Source organism: Ipomoea nil, unplaced genomic scaffold (assembly GCF_001879475.1).
Source record: "Ipomoea nil cultivar Tokyo-kokei standard unplaced genomic scaffold, Asagao_1.1 scaffold1936, whole genome shotgun sequence".
NCBI lineage: Eukaryota > Viridiplantae > Streptophyta > Magnoliopsida > Solanales > Convolvulaceae > Ipomoea > Ipomoea nil.
In genome coordinates, this window is record NW_017618364.1 from 1,245,681 (window position 1) to 1,263,254 (window position 17,574).

General features: G+C 37.8%; 1 protein-coding gene across 1 annotated transcript; it reads right to left on the reverse strand.

The window, feature by feature from the left end:
• Positions 1-8,639: 8,639 nt before the first annotated feature.
• LOC109146677 lies at positions 8,640-15,867 on the reverse strand. The gene is made up of 5 exons (XM_019294328.1): positions 15,555-15,867; positions 15,017-15,462; positions 14,016-14,915; positions 8,860-9,071; positions 8,640-8,742 (listed from the first exon to the last, which is right to left on the reverse strand). The coding sequence occupies exons 1-5, from the start codon at positions 15,865-15,867 to the stop codon at positions 8,640-8,642; spliced, it is 1,974 nt and encodes a 657-aa protein (XP_019149873.1).
• Positions 15,868-17,574: the final 1,707 nt, after the last annotated feature.

The window sequence follows — 17,574 nt, forward strand, 5'->3', positions numbered from 1 at the left end:
TTAAGTTAGTGTACAGTATGCAAGATATTTTCTATCTAACAGGATTGTCAATTAATGGCAAGGCAGTTGCTGGAGTAACAAAACAACCAACTATAGCATTTGAAGAGGCTTTTGGTATGAAGCCTACGGAGGAAATGATGCCCGGGAAGGAGATGACACAAATTTCCTTAACTTGGTTGAAGAAAAATTATAGCTCGAAACCTTTAACACCAAATACAGAAGACTATTTGCCTCATTTAGAGCTTATATGCTCTATCTTTTAGGCTGTTATATTTTACCCGGGTCCACAGGAGATTTAGTGACCACGGATTACTTGTCCATTCTAATAAACGTTAATGATATTAAAAATTATGCATGGGGAGCCGCTGCATTGGCCCACCTCCATGCATCTCTTGAGAGTTATAAGACCAAAAAAAGGGCTAGTAGAATGTATGGTTTGGTTTACCCCCTTATGGTAAGTTTATTTACTTTTTTCCATTACTTATGAAATTGATTTATTTGTTTGTATGTTTTATTGATGTTAATATCTCCCCACTTTCCTTGCAGCTCTTCTTCATCGAGCATGTTCCACAATTACGAAATGCAATTTTGTATTCTGCACCACCTCCGGAGGGTGACCAAACCCAATGAATTTTCCTCTTATGTGCGAGTGGAGCAAAATTCTCAATAAACGTATCCTTAGAGGCACTTATGATAAGAAGTCCAAATAATACCTAGATATTCTTGGTAGATTGACAATAGATGATGTAAGTTTTTTTGTTTTTTGTTTTTTTTTTTTTGTTTTTTGTTTTTTTTTTTTATTGATAAAATGTTTTATGTTTTATGTTTTATTTTGTTTCTTTGTTCATGACTTAGGGCTTGTTTGGTTATCAGCGGTTAGCGGTAGCGGATTGTATTAGCGGTTATCAAATAGCGGATTGTATTAGCGGGTTTGACCATCGAATTGTACTAGCGGTTTGTAAAAAAACGTTTGATAAAATTAGCTGTTTAGATTAGCGGTTAATATGTAAAATGACCAAAAGGGTAATAATAATAATAATAATAATAAATAAATAAATTGATGTAATAATAATAATAATAATAATAATAATAATAATAATAATAATAATAATAATAATAATAATTACTAAAAAAAAAAAAAAAACTAAAATTAATGTGGGATCTTTGATCCCACATCGAAATGTTAAGGAATTGGAGGCGTTGAGCTCCCCATTAAAAGGGGAGCTCAACGCTCCTTATTCATTCCGGCCCATCCGATGTCCCACATCGGATGGGCAGGAAAAAAGAAGCCTCAGGCTTCTGTTAAAATTGTTAAACAAAAAAAAGTTTAAAAAAAAAATATAGAATTAGGGTGTTTTGGGCAAAGGCCCAAAACGCCATTCTAAAACGCTGCATATAGCAGCGTTTCAGATTTTGGCGGTTTGGAGCAAATCCGCTGCACCAAATCGCCATTAACCAAACATAGTTTTCAGCGTTTTGACATGGTCAAAACGCTGAAAATGACGGATCCGCCTTTGGCGGATCCGCCAATAACCAAACAAGGCCTTAGTAATTGGTTTTATTGTAGGTTCATTGGCAGCCTTATAAGCGTCTAGATGCTGATTTTATACCACATGCTTATGAAGGACAGATGAAATATGCAATATCAAGGACAGTGTTGATGTGCTTCGACACTGATGTTTACCACAAGCCTAATTTATCTTCAATGCAATTTGGCATTCCAGTCGAGAGAGAAATTGCATTGCACGATGAAATTAATTTGCATGTCATCAAACATCATCATGGGCCTAAGGGTAAGGATTTCACAAAGTATAACATCAACACTGGCAGAAAGCGTGCAAATTATGATGAGATGTTTAAAGAATGGGAGCGGCGGGACCTTTGTGTTCTCAACCGTGATGGTAAGTTGTGCGCAAATTATGCCCTGGAAACGTGTTCACCGTGAATGGTGAACACAAGTCCAAACGACGTCGTTTTTATGCGAAAAAAAAAAATTTAGCTAATGTGCTGTTAACGGCGCGTGTTTGATCAAATTATGAATTTTCTGTTATGAGATTATGAATTTTCTGTTGTGAGATTATGAATTTTCTGTTATGAGATTATGAATGTAATGTAAATTCATAATCTCATAACAGAAAATTCATAATCTCATAACTGAAAATTCATAATCTTATAACAGAAAATTCATAATTTCATGGTTCCAAAGTGAATGTGTAGGCATGGTTCCAAAGTGAATGTGCAGGCATGGATTCATAATTTATGAATGTCCGTGATTTCGGACGAGAATGTGTAGGCATGGTTCCAAAGTGAATGTGCAGGCATGAATTCATAATTTATGAATGTCCGAAATCATTGTTCACCTCAAATTAAAGTGAAACCGCGAAATGTGAAAATCAAGAAAAAAAGTCACACAATTAATTAAGAAAAAAAAAAGAAAAAGATAACGGTGTACTAACACCGTTGGAACCGTGTTCACCATGAATGGTGAACACGGTTCCATGGCATAACGCTCCGGGGAGGACCAGTTGTTATATTATAGACCGCGGTGCATAATCGATTATGCACCGCGGCCCATATACGGCGCCGTTTCTTTAAGTAAAGAAACGGCCCGCCGTTAGAGTTAACGGAGTCCGTTTGTTTGGTGTATTAAACACTAACTGACACTACAATATATCCAAACCGACACTGCAGTTATATCAAAATGATACTGTAGTTATAGTGAAATGAAACTGCAGTGTATATAAACTGAAACTGAGTAACATTTCACATATTTGAGTGTATATTGTACAATGAAGCTGTAATTATATCAAAATGATCATGTAGTTGTGTTTTAATAAAACTATAGTGTATATAAAATAAAATTAAATAACATTTTCACATATTTGAGTCTATAAATATCGAATGAAACTATAGTTATATCGAAATGAAACTGTAGTTGTGTTCAACTGAAACTGCAGTGCATACAAAATGACACTGAATAACAGAGTTACTTTTTGCAAAAGGGTGCGAAACGGCGGAAATAAACACTGTTAATTTTCATTTAAAAAAAAGACGCGCGGTGCATAATCGATTATGCACCACGGTGCATAATATAATTTGCCGGGGAGGACCCTGTACAAATCCAAGCTCCATATCTTCGGATGGGCCCCTCCACTATGGTCCATTGCTAGACATATAAAATGAAAATCAACTTGTAATAAATAGATAAAAGAAAATGTAAAATATTTAACACAACTTACCAATCGTTATGCCATGGAACCGTGTTCACCATTCATGGTGAACACGGTTCCAACGGTGTTAGTGCACCGTTATCTTTTTTTTTTTTCTTAATTAATTGTGTGATTTTTCTTCTTCATTTTCACATTTTGCGGTTTCACTTTAATTTGAGGTGAACAATGATTTCGGACATTCATAAATTATGAATTCATGCCTGCACATTCACTTTGGAACCATGCCTACACATTTCCGTCCGAAATCACGGACATTCATAAATTATGAATCCATGCCTGCACATTCACTTTGGAACCATGCCTACACATTCACTTTGGAACCATGAGATTATGAATTTTCAGTTATGAATTTTCTGTTATAAGATTATGAATTTTCAGTTATGAGATTATGAATTTTCTGTTATGCGATTATGAATTTTCTGTTATGCGATTATGAATTTTCTGTTATGAGATTATGAATTTTATGAAAATTCATAATCTCATAACAGAAAATTCATAATTTGATCAACGCGCGCCGTTAACTCCACATCCGCGAATTTATTTTTTTTTTGGCTAAAAACGACGTCATTTGGGCTTGTGTTCACCATTCACGGTGAACACATTTCCAGGGCATAATTTGCCGTCCTCCCCTGTCCCCCGGGCCCATAGTAACTGAAATCTCCTCCGGGGATGAAGATGAGGTCGAGGATGAGCCCGCCATTGTATCCGAGTATGTGTCACCCGACCATGCCACGGCCGAGTTCGTCACTTCCGACACCGAGCTTCCGGGTTTGATCTTCATTAGCTCGATTGCTTTGTTCCTTCTCTTATAAGCATATATTTCGTACTCAATTTTCAATTTGTCGCAGATATGGCCGAGCCCCCTATGTCTTGTGAGGAGATTGTTCGCCGATTGAAGTCTCGTGCTCCTGCTTCCAAAAGACAAGACCGGCGAAAGTAGTCGGGCACCTCCTGCGTCACTAGACTCAAGGCCGAGCTCAGCCTCCACCACCGCCAACCCCTCGACTCGGGTTGCTGAGCCCATGATGAGCGCTCAGGCTCCTATTCCTCCCACTCCGACCACTTCGCTGAGATGGACTGTGGATCTTCCTCCTTCGGCATCAATCATACGAGGCGACATTCCATTTCATGTACTTGCACAGAGTTTTCTCCTTCCCCGTGATTTAGAACTGTGCGAGGGTGGTTCCCCCTTCAGCTCCATGATTGAGGTATAAATTTTTCTCCTTACACTCCCCGTTATTGTTTAACTTGTCTCCCATTCCACTTTTCACACAGGGTCTTGTTCGTGTTGTCCCCTGGACAACGCTTTGAAAGCTACTCAGGCTCGTTTAGAGGTCGAGAGGAAGGCCCGATCTGAACTGGAAACAAGCTTGGCGATGCAGGAGAGCCAATTGAGGGCGTTGGAGGCGAAGCAGAAAGAGTTACAGGCGCGGCGCACCAGCGAGGCTAGGGAGCATGAGGAGGTTCTTTCCTTTGCGGTGTCACATTACCGGATCTCCGAGGCCTTCAAAAAAGAGCTTGTTACTAGTTGGATTGCCACCAATGCTGGTAGGGAGCGCATAGCAGCGGAGGGGGTGTTGATGTATGATGTGGGTCGCGATGCAGCGCGACATATATGCGGTCCTCCATTGTCGAGACGAGGCCTTTAACCCTGCAGCATGGGGTCTCCCAGCCAAGCTTGAGAATCTCGACCTGACAGCCCCGAGCAAGGCCTTTAGCCCTGCAGCATGGGGTCTCCCAGCCAAGCTTGAGAATCCCGACCTGACAGCCCCGGGCAAGGCCTTTAGCCCTGGAGCATGGGGTTTCCCAGCCAAGCTTGAGAATCTCGACCTGACAGCCCCGGGCAAGGCCTTTAGCCCTGCAGCATGGGGTCTCCCAGCCAAGCTTGAGAATCCCGACCTGACAGCCCCGGGCAAGGCCTTTAGCCCTGGAGCATGGGGTTTCCCAGCCAAGCTTGAGAATCTCGACCTGACAGCCCCGGGCAAGGCCTTTAGCCTTGCAGCATGGGGTCTCCCAGCCAAGCTTGAGAATCTCGACCTGACAGCCCCGGGCAAGGCCTTTAGCCCTACAGCATGGGGTCTCCCAGCCAAGCTTGAGAATCCCGACCTGACAGCCCCGGGCAAGGCCTTTAGCCCTGGAGCATGGGGTTTCCCAGCCAAGCTTGAGAATCTCGACCTGACAGCCCCGGGCAAGGCCTTTAGCCCTGCAGCATGGGGTCTCCCAGCCAAGCTTGAGAATCCCGACCTGACAGCCCCGGGCAAGGCCTTTAGCCCTGCAGCATGGGGTCTCCCCGCCAAGCTTGAGAATCCCGACTTGACAGCCCCGGGCAAGGCCTTTAACCCTGCAGCGGCTGAGGAAGAGCGAGCCGCGGGTTCACCTAGTGAGACTTATTAGCTAGCTTTCCTTTCTTTCTTTTGTGCTATATGTATGCTAAACAGTCACTTCTTTTGCCTGTTTGGATTATGACATTGTTAGTTCGCCTATGGTTCTTTCCAATTTGCCCTTTTTGTCTTCCCTTTGCAAGAATGAGTCCCAAAGCTTGGATTTTAATATCTAGGTATATTAGCACCAACACTTCTTCATTTTTTATGACTATTATTTATTTTGACATATATTTTAGGAACTAATCCATTTTTATATCTTTTTATTTCCAAGAATTTTGTCTGCCAACTTACTAGACGGGGACCTAAACTAAATCTGCAATGCCTGGAGTTATCATATGTCGGCTTTCACGATGATGATGACTTTTCTTCATTTATTCATTCATTACGGATATGCCCAAAATTACACATGCTCGATATAAAGAATTTATTGGTAATCTTAGCTTCATTTTCATTCATAAATTTTCTAATGAAATTCTAGCTAGTTGTTCTATTATTGTTTCGCATTACTTAATACAAGGTTATACTAGTGTAAAAGTTGAATTGATTGAGTCTTTTTTTTTTTTTTTTTTTTTTTGAAGTTTTATGCAGAAATCTCTAAATCTATACTTTGGGAGAGACTTCAATATGCGGCTAAAATGGTTAAAATGCTTCACACTTTCAAGCTTAAATCATTCAATGGGTCGAGACCTGAATTGGAATTCATCATGATGCTACTTTCTTGCTTTTCGGCACTTAAGAAGGTTGTCATTATTCGCTCAGTAAAGTTTGACTCCAATAATGAGTTTAAAATTATGCAAAATCTTTTAAATTTTCATCGTGCATCAAAGAAAGCAAAAATAGTTTACATATAAGCTATCTTATTATATTTTTATTGAATTGAATTTATGCATCTCCTTAATTCACAAGTTAAATATTATGTAATGTACTAATTGTTGGCTCTAGTATCCTTACTAGTTGAATCTTCTAGCACACGACCTTTTTTTTGGTTTTGAATTAATGTTATGGTTGCTAGCTAGTTATCTACAAATATGCCAAAGGGAATGAAGCTATAATGTTGTGCTTTATAAAAATATAAGAATTTTTATTTTCAATAATGATCGACATAATGGCATCATTCCTCCTACATGAATTGTGTAGAATGCAATAGAATAAAATGCAAAGATATGTACATGAAAAGTTTTAGTAACATCGTATTGCTTCAAATCCCTTCTTTATACGTACGTGATATAAAAACTATTTAAGTCTAGTATGATAAGAAACATAGGCTTATAGATTATAATAAGCAAATATACTCAAATTATTAGTATAACATAGTAACAAAATGCCATTCCTTTCCATCGCCAATTGGGTCTAGCTAGTAGCGAATTTGCTAATTGCTTGTAAGGCTAGGTATCGTTTGTTTCACTTTTATAGAGAGCAAAATAATATTATAGAATACTAATATATTCCTCCATATTGTAAGAGTTGTCATAAATTTGGCCACTCTCTGCCCTCTCCACCCCAGGTGGCAGCAGAACCTGCTATGCAGCCAACACATACGCAACTTGTCCCGCCAAGGAAAAGATGGCGTCCAGTTGAAGAGGTTGCAACTGAACAACCGTGTGTGGAACAGGAAGAACAACCGCGCGTGGAGTAGGAAAATTTCAGTAATCATAAGATCGTTCCTCGCGAGACCATTGACTCTTCAGTACATGAAGTTATGATACCAGACAGTAACTCCAACCTTGGATTAGCGCTTATAGATGATCAAGGGGCTCAGGTTGAAAGTAGTAAAGATACAGTGCCTGGGCATTTTTCAGATGGTGAGGAGATTCAAGGGTTAGTGTTTTCCCGACCTCTTCTTGAATCTTGGAAAGAGGCTAGTCGAAAATTTGCAGAAAAGATGTGTACTTCAGGCCATAACAATTTTGTAGCAGTCACGTCACTCATAAAAAGCGAAGGCCCAGAAAGGGGAATGCTCAGTTGGAACATTCGGGGTCTGCTCTCCTCGTGCCGCACAGGCTCAAACGAATGATCAGACGCGAGGGTATCGGTTTGGTTGCAGTGATTGAACCTTTCCTTTCTCCTAATCAGATTGAGGATTTTGCACGGAGATTAAATCTTCAATTCTTCTTTGCTTCTACTACTTGTAAGGTGTGGCGTTTTTAGTGTTAACATTGTGACGGATGCTGATCAATTTATTCTTTGTAAAGTCTCTTACATTCCTTGGAATTTTGATTTTGACTTCATTGCGGTCGTTTATGCTAAACACACCCGAGCCGAACGATATGCCTTATGGTCACAACTCAGCAATTTCATTTCCAACCCGAGGCCGCTGTTGATTGGGGGTGATTTCAACACCATCTCCACTATTGCGGAATACCGTGGTAATGCAGTTCCAGATTTGGGAGGAATCTCATACTTCTCGGCTTTTATTGCTGATCAATTGCTTCTTGATATAGCAACAATAGGAGGCTTCTATACTTGGTCGGGAGTGACAAGTGTTGGGATTTTTTCCCAGATGTTAGAGCCGAGTTAAGGAGTAGACCTACTTCGGACCACTCGCCTGTGCTTCTGACGGTAGACAGGGCTGATTTTTCCGTTTCCAAAATACGTGGTTATCTCACCCTGGATGAGTTTAGAGATTTGGTTTCTTCTAGTTGGCTGCAGCCTATTGATGGGGGAGGCATGAGAGTCATGGCATTCAAGCTTAAATGGCTAAAGCAATCTCTCCGTGTTTGGAATAAGGATGTTTTTGGAAATATTTTTGATGTGCGAAAGACCTTGAGCTTTCAGTTGTCGAGGCTGAACGCAAATTTGATGACGATCCAACAGTGGCGAATTGGGAATTGCTTAGTAAAGAACATGCCTTGCTTCTTCAGGCTCTTCGTCAAGAGCAAGTTTTTTGGAAGCAGAAGGCTCGTATAAATTGGTTGCAGGAAGTTTTAGGAGTATGGATGGCTCACACGTGGCTTAAACGTGGCACAATCCTACCCCTCTGTTAGTTCTGTCTCTTGTTAATAGATGCAATGGTAGTTAGAAGCAGTTAGTGAAAGTATTCTCTCTGTACAAAACATCTAGACTTGAGCTCTTTGCAATTCAATTCAGTTTCAATTCTCTTCTTCACTTTTCTTGATTCTCTTTCCACTCTGCAACATGGTATCAGGGCGAGTAGAATAGAGGAGTTCCAATCTTTTTCGATCGAGCTCTCATGGCGTCCATGGCTGCTTGGCACCGCTCAACATCCCACCACCACCGGTTAATACCTCAGTCGAAGCACCGGTGAATGGAAACACAGCGCCGACCTCTTCCACAACGGCAACCAGAGGGAATTCCTCCGAGGTAAGATTCGATCCCCAAAATCAATCGAATCATTATTTCCTGCATATGAACGAAAACCCAGCCCTAGAGCTGGTGTCCATTCCCTTGGATGGTTCGAATTACCATCCATGGGCTCGAGCCATGACAATGGCTCTATCTTGCAAAAACAAGATCGCCTTTATCAACTGCAGTATAAAGAAACCTTCAGCAGACAATATAGAAAGGTTCATGGCTTGGGAAAAATGCAACAATATGGTTGTTTCTTGGATTGTTAGAACCCTAACCCCTGCAATTGGTCGAAGCGTATTGTGGATCGATACAGCTTATGGTATATGGACTGATTTAAAGAGAAGAGTCAGTAAACAAGATCTATTTAGAATTGCTGAAATCAATTGTGAGATTTATCAGACCAAGTAAGGTGATAATATGTTGAATGGATATTTTACTAGACAAAAATTATTGTGGGATGAGCTTGCAATTCTAAGACCCCAGTTGTACTGTGATTGTGTTGATAAATGTGAGTGTGGGAAGAAAATTGATAGTCTAAATGAACAATCTGAACTGGATAAGCTATCTATTTTCTTGATTGGCCTACATGAAAGGTACACAGGAGCTAGAAATCAGATAATGCTCATGAGGCCATTACTGTAACACCCCCTAAAACAGGCTAATTAAAACCTTAAAACATGCAGATAACACAACTAAACAACAAACACAGCGGAAGACTAAAAGATAACTGGATAAATAAACATCCAAGTCATGGGGTGTTATGCCACGTTCATCAACAAAGATGAACGCTACGGCAGAATCTGCATTGTTTACAACTATCCAAAAGTCACCAAAGTCTATAACTAAAACGGCACACAGACCATAAAACCAACGGGAGAAGCTATGCTAACAGGCACTAGACTGCGCACTCGCCTAGACATCACCTGAAAGAACACAATAAAACATGGGACGACGCCCGGTCAGCGAATAATGCTGGTAACCCACCAATACTTGTGAAATAACAAACATAAGTAAGATATAAGTTGTAAAGCCATTTTCGAAACGGAATACATAAGTATATAAGTACAAAACCAAGATTAATAGTCAACACAAGACTCAACACTCTCACAACAATACGGGAACACATCCCAAGACCACAAGGAACAACATGACTCACAAGAAGAGTCAAGGCATGATCTATCATCACTCAATAGATCAAAACCCGACAAGCACAACGCAAAGGAATAAGACTCACCCAACGGCAACACATGCACTCTATCACCAGGTACCCCATCCAGCCGGCTTAGACAAGCAACACATGCCTTTGTGACTACACACGTCACAAGAGAAGAACTCACCACAATGGCTACACAAGCCCTCGTGACATCACCCATCACGAGTTGATATGCCTTCCTTATGCCCGGTTCCAACCTTATGGCTACCCCCAACCTTGTATCTTCTTCCCAACCATTACCTCCAGGACCCATGTACTTCTTAGTCCAAAATTTTCCCTCTTGGGACCGTCGTCCCCCACCAACGACCACCAACGAGACCACCAATTTCATAGTACACGAGGGTACCTGGTGGGTGTCGAATCCAACAAATAATAAATTACTTACTCTTATTAATTGCAATAGTGATGAGTAATGTCGTATCCACAGAGATTGGTTCGATTAAATTTTATACCAAAAGACTTAACAAAGAATGAGACGAGAATTGAAAATTAAATAGCTATCAAATATCAAATAATCAATAGCAACTAGTATCCAACTCAAGGAATAATATCAATTGAATTCTAACAAGACAGATCATTGATTTCCAAGAAATAATTACTTTACTTTTTACCAAATTGGTTATGGTTATTAACAAGCTCTAATAACCTATCTTTCCTTACTCTGTCGATAATCAAAACATGCTATTTGATTACTTCCCTAGTTAATAAACAATCCTAAACAGGCTCTTAGGATTTAATTTCCTAACAGCATTAAAAGAATTAGAAAGATTACCAATTCTAGCCAACAAACTCAAAAGCATGGTTCATTTAAGCTAGACTATATATCTTCATAACATAAGATTGAAAATCTAATTTATAGTCAACTATGTTATTTGCTACTAGCTTTAGAACACTTAAACAATTACGGATTCAAAGTTCTAAATAGCAATTTAATACCTTGACAATTGAACAAAGGGTCCTTTTGCAACAATTAATCAAGCAATAATTAAAACTCATATAACAGGAGATATATAAATAATAAAGTGCAGAGAATAAAATTAAGCTAAATAAATCTCACTGGTCTTGTAGAATCAAACTTCAATAATCCTTGAATTGGAAAATTAAAACTCAGCAGTACATTGCAGGGAGTGTTTACAGTAAAATAAAATTATTCTAAGAAAACTGATTCCCTCTACTGAAAAATCCATCCTTATTTATACTAGTTCAGGCTCCCTAATCAACCCAACATAACCCTAATTTATCTAACATCCACAAACTAAATCAATTTCTTGAACCACATAAAACCTAAAAAATAAATAAACTTTATTTTTTCTAACCATAGAAAATTAGCAAGGTAGGCTATTGTTGCTCCAACCTCTAATTCAATTAACTGGTTCGTGGATGTAGCTCAATGAAGCGGTCTGCAGCTGCTGCAAAAAATTGATCAACCGTGGACTCCTTCATCGAATCAAATTGCGGACGAAATTAATCGCAGAGGTCGCGGACGGAGTCTTCTTCGCTTTCTGCGCGCTGCTCTGAACTGTACGTTGGGGGTGTAAACGAGCCGAGCTGAGCTCGAGCCTGGGTAGGCTTGAGCTCGTGCTCGTTAATGGAGGCTTGGCTCGAGTTCGAGCTCGAGCTCGATCAAGTTCGAGAACTGATGCTCGAGCTCGAGCTCGGTAATTTTCGGACTGCTCGAGCCAGCTCGATTGTTCGAGTTCGAGTTCGATTTTGACATATTTAATACTTTTGGTTTAAAATTCAAACTACTTTGTTTTATCCTTACATAAATAATAGAAATCTTTTAGAGATTTTGAGTTTAAAATTCTAATTTCTAATTGTTATTTACATATATTATTATTATTATTATTATTATTATTATTATTATATTATATTATATCATTATTATATATATTATATATTATATGGCTCGCGAGCGGCTCGACGAGCCACGAGCCTAGAATATCTAGGCTCGGCTCGAACTCGATTACTAAACGAGCCGCTCGAGCTCGACTCGAGCTCGATATTGACCGAGCTCGAGCCGAGCTTTGACCAAGCCGCTCGCAAGCGGCTCGCGAGCTGCTCGGCTCATTTACACCCCTACTGTACGTACATATTACGTATCTTGAAATCAAAAGAAAAGGGAAATAAGTTAGATAGGATTTTGGGCTACTAAAACAATTAAATTATTTTATTTGGGCCACTAGTTAAAACAATAAAAAGAAAATACTTAGCCCAAATAATTAACTGAGCCCAATTCTTATTAATATGAATATTAAGCCTAATTATTCAACTAATTACTATATTAGTTCAAAATATAAAATAAAGTTTAAATCAAATATATTATTAAATAAATAGAATTAATTTATTATAAAAACTAATCTAAATTTAACATATAAATTGTGCTTATCAAAATTCCTCACACTAATCATTTGTTTGTCCTCAAACAAAGACATTATTAAGAAAAATATAAATATAAAAACTCACTTCATGAACATTGGTCTCAACACACTATAAATAACTAGCTAGCAATTTATTTGAAAATAGAGTGAACTAAGTAACCAAGCTCTCACGGGAATATCACTCATAACGCACAAGTGTTTGAAGGGTGTGTGTATTTCACTCAAATCAATTCCTATAGAAATGCTCTACCATAGGCTTGCATATCTTCTCATTCTCTACTACAAGATAACATGCATGATCAAATCATAAGGACTTTTTCATGGTTGTAATGAGGCTAGGGTAAAGGGTAGGAATTATTTTGGAAAGTAGTTCAAAAAGCCTTAAAAACTTAGACGAGCATGATTGAATGAACTAATAATATAAAATAAAGACCAAGTGAACCAAATCTCTCTTATTTTGACAGTTTAACTCCAACCAAATTAACTATCACATCCCATAAGAAACTATTCATAGTTTAGTAAAAATAATAATAATAATAACAAAAATAATAATAATTCTTTTTCCTTTCTTCTGTTTTGTTTTGTATTCTTTTTCTGTCATCTTTCTTTTCGTATTTTTTTTTCTTTTTTTTTTCCTTTTCATTTTCTTTTGATTCTTTTTTCATTTTTGAAGAATCATTATATATACTTTCTTCTTGATTTCTGCTTCACCAACTAACAATTTCTTCATCATCCACTCCTCAATTTCTTTCTTATACTATTTTTTCTTTTTGAAAATACCAACCAAAAAGCTCATAGAATTCCAATGACAAATTCATTATTCTCACTCAAACACTTTGTCAACATTTTTCCCCACACTCAAATCTTTATAAATTTACCCAATCAAAGCTCCCCTAGTCCTTTAGGCAAGGTTAAGGAAATCAATTTCAGGTATGAGGCTTATAATGTGGTTTCATAAAAATAAAATACCGTTAAAAAGGCTCAAAATGGCTACAAAGGATAAATCAATCATGGTATGAATAGGCTATTTGGCTAGTGAGGCTAAAAATCAAAGATGGCCTTAATCATATTAAAATCATGCATGCATCAAATTAGCTTTAAAGAGAATCAAGACAAGTTCTAGAGATACATATCTATGAAAGATATCACACAAGAACAAATTAATTAGACTGAAGTGTCAGTCAAAGGCTCAAAAATCTCACAGGTTCATGCTTGTTTAGTTTAGCCACTACCCTATCAAACAAAACACTAAACTAAATAATCATAATATGCAAGACCAATTATTCAATTATGTTATGAATTTTAGTAAAAATATTATATTTTTTGAAAAAATTATTAGGAATTTTTTAAAGGGAAGAATAAGAATCAAATAATGAATAATAGTTAAATCCCCTCCCCACACTTATTCTTAACATTGTCCCAAATGTTAAATAGAATGTAAAGATAAGAGGAAAATTAATAAAAATGCAAAACAAATAAAGGAAAGAATTGAATAAACTCCCATTGGGTTGCCTCCCAAGCAGCGCCTTTCTTTAACGTCTTTGGCTAGACACTGTCGCCTTCCTAACAAATCCTCATCGTTGGAATTTCTGCTCAGCACGACATTCATTTCCTCATCACCAATCAAATGAGAATTATCCTCCTGCAATAAAATATCCACAACAAACACAGATGATATGCCATTCAAATGTTTCATAGAAGTATTAAATATATCAAATTTAACAATTTCACCATCAAACTCCATTGTCAATGTACCATCATGCACATCAATTTTTGACTTAGTTGTTTTCAGAAATGGCCTCCCCAACAATATTAGTTTTGAATCATAAGAGTTATTATCTTCTTCCATATCAACTACATAAAAATCAGCAGAAAAAACTAAACCTTGCACTTGTACTAAAATATCTTCCAAAACACCTCTAGGATACACATTAGATCTATCAGCAAGTTGAAGAATTATACCCTTTTCTTTTAATGGACCAACATTCAAAGATGAATAAACAGACAAGGGCATGACATTAATTGAAGCTTCAAGATCTAACATTGCTCTTTCAATATTAATATTACCAATCTTGCAAGGGATAGCAAACATACCTGGGTCTTTACACTTGGGAGGTAATTTTTTCTGAAGGATAGCTGAAACATTTTCCCCCATGCTGACCATTTCATTACCTTTCAACTTTCTTTTATTTGTGCACAACTCTTTGAGAAATTTAGCATACCGAGGAATTTGTTTAATAGCATCAAGTAAATGAATATTTACCTCAACTTTCCGGAAGGTTTCAAGAATTTCTTTCTCTTCTTCATTCTTTTTGGATTTAGCCAATCTACTAGGAAAAGGTTGAGGAATTACCAAAGACTTCGGGAGCTCCCCAATAAGATTTGGATCATTTTGAGCCTGAGAGACCTCTTTTTCAGTTCCTCATCTTGGTTGGGTGTTTTTCTTACTTGAGTATGTTCTTTCAACTCTTTTCCACTTCTCAATGTAATTGCACTTACATTTTGCTTTGGGTTCACAATAGTTTGTGACGGCAATTTACCTTGAGACTCCAATCTACTCACGGTAGATGCTAGTTGGCTCACCTGACTTTCCAAATGTTGAATACTTGTTCTTGTTTCTTGCTGAAATTGTTGTGTGTTAGTAGCAAGTGACTTAACAATATCTTCCAATGACGTACCTAAATTAGAAGATGACTGTTGTGGAATAGGTTGAAATTGTTGAAATTGTGGGCGTGCTTTATAACTAAAATTAGGATGATCCCTCCATCCGGGGTTGTATGTATTTGAGTAGGGATCATAATTTCTTTGTGGTTGTCCCGGAAATCCTCCAACTGCATTGACATCCTCACAAGAGTTGTATTGAAGCGTCGGGCACATGTCAGTTGGATGGCCAGTAACAGCACAAATCCCACAAGCTTTTACTTGTTGCACATTCTTACAACTAACTGTTGCACAAGAGTAGTTAATTGAGATAATTTATTGTCAAGGGAAGAAATATTTACCTCATTCACTCTTCTTGGAGATGCGTCTTGTCTACATCCAAATTGTTGTGAATTAGCAGCCATGATGGATATCAAATCTCTAGCATCACGAGGAGTTTTGTTCACTATAGCACCCCCACTAGCTGCATCCATCATATTTCTTTCCATGGGCAGCAATCCTTCATAGAAGTATTGAATAAGGAGTTGTTCAGAAACTCCATGTTGGGGGCAACTTGCACACAGTTGCTTGAAGCGTTCCCAGTATTCGTGGAGGGTCTCTACGTCTCTTTGCTTAATGCCACATATTTCTCTTCTAATGCTAGCTGCTCGTGAAGCTGGAAAAAACTTTTCAAGAAATAGTCTTACCATATCCGCCCATGTGGTTATTGTGCTAGGAGGGAGGTTAAATAACCAATCCTTTGCTTTCTCGGTTAATGAAAATGGGAAGGCACGCAGTTTGATTTGATCTTCCGTCACTCCTTGTGGTTTGAAGCTCGAACACACCACGTGGAACTCCTTTAGGTGCTTATGTGGATCTTCATTTTCAAGTCCACGAAAAGTTGGAAGTAATTGAATCAAACCTGACCTTAATTCAAAACCAACCTCTAATGCAGGATGTTGAATACAAAGCGGTTGTTGATTCACATTTGGTGCAGAAAGCTCTCCTAAGGTCCTTTGTTCTTAAGCCATTGCTTGCTCTACTTCGGGATTGAAACAAGAGGAAATTGATTCAGTTGTGGTATTTGATTGAAGGGATGTTGATGACAAGGCTTGATTTTTGCGCAATTTAGTTTCTTTTCTCAACCTTTTAGCAGTCTTCTCGATCTCAGGATCGTATTGCAATTGACCTGTACGAGAAGAACGTGGCATAAAAATAATCTATTTGACACCAATCCCCGGCAACGGCGCCAAAAATTTGGTGGGTGTCGAATCCAACAAATAATAAATTACTTACTCTTATTAATTGCAATAGTGATGAGTAAGGTCGTATCCACAGAGATTGGTTCGATTAAATTTTATACCAAAAGACTTAACAAAGAATGAGACGAGAATTGAAAATTAAATAGCGACAATAAAAATGCAAACAATATCAAATATCAAATAATCAATAGCAACTAGTATCCAACTCAAGGAATAATATCAATTGAATTCTAACAAGACAGATCATTGATTTCCAAGAAATAATTACTTTACTCTTTACCAAATTGGTTATGGTTATTAACAAGCTCTAATAACCTATCTTTCCTTACTTTGTCGATAATCAAAACAAGCTCTTTGATTACTTCCCTAGTTAATAAACAATCCTAAACAGGCTCTTAGGATTTAATTTACTAACAGCATTAAAAGAATTAGAAAGATTACCAATTCTAGCCAACAAACTCAAAAGCATGGTTCATTTAAGCTAGACTATATATCTTCATAACATAAGATTGAAAATCTAATTTATAGTCAACTATGTTATTTGCTACTAGCTTTAGAACACTTAAACAATTACGGATTCAAAGTTCTAAATAGCAATTTAATACCTTGACAATTGAACAAAGGGCCCTTTTGCAACAATTAATCAAGCAATAATTAAAACTCATATAACAGGAGATATATAAATAATAAAGTGCAGAGAATAAAATTAAGCTAAATAAATCTCACTGGTCTTGTAGAATCAAACTTCAATAATCCTTGAATTGGAAAATTAAAACTCAGCAGTACATTGCAGGGAGTGTTTACAGTAAAATAAAATTATTCTAAGAAAACTGATTCCCTCTACTGAAAAATCCATCCTTATTTATACTAGTTCAGGCTCCCTAATCAACCCAACATAACCCTAATTTATCTAACATCCACAAACTAAATCAATTTCTTGAACCACATAAAACCTAAAAAATAAATAAACTTTATTTTTTCTAACCATAGAAAATTAGCAAGGTAGGCTATTGTTGCTCCAACCTCTAATTCAATTAACTGGTTCGTGGATGTAGCTCAATGAAGCGGTCTGCAGCTGCTGCAAAAAATTGATCAACCGTGGACTCCTTCATCGAATCAAATTGCGGACGAAATTAATCGCAGAGGTCGCAGAGG

Coding starts and splice junctions, on each gene's coding strand:
- LOC109146677 (XM_019294328.1), bottom strand. CDS start 15,867: ATGGTAAGACTATTTCTTGAAAAGTTTTTTCCAGCTTCACGAGCAGCT. Junction 14,916..15,016: donor TTGTGAACCCAAAGCAAAAT/GTAAGTGCAATT, acceptor GAGGTCTCTCAG/GCTCAAAATGATCCAAATCT. Junction 8,743..8,859: donor TCACCGGTGCTTCGACTGAG/GTATTAACCGGT, acceptor ACCATGTTGCAG/AGTGGAAAGAGAATCAAGAA.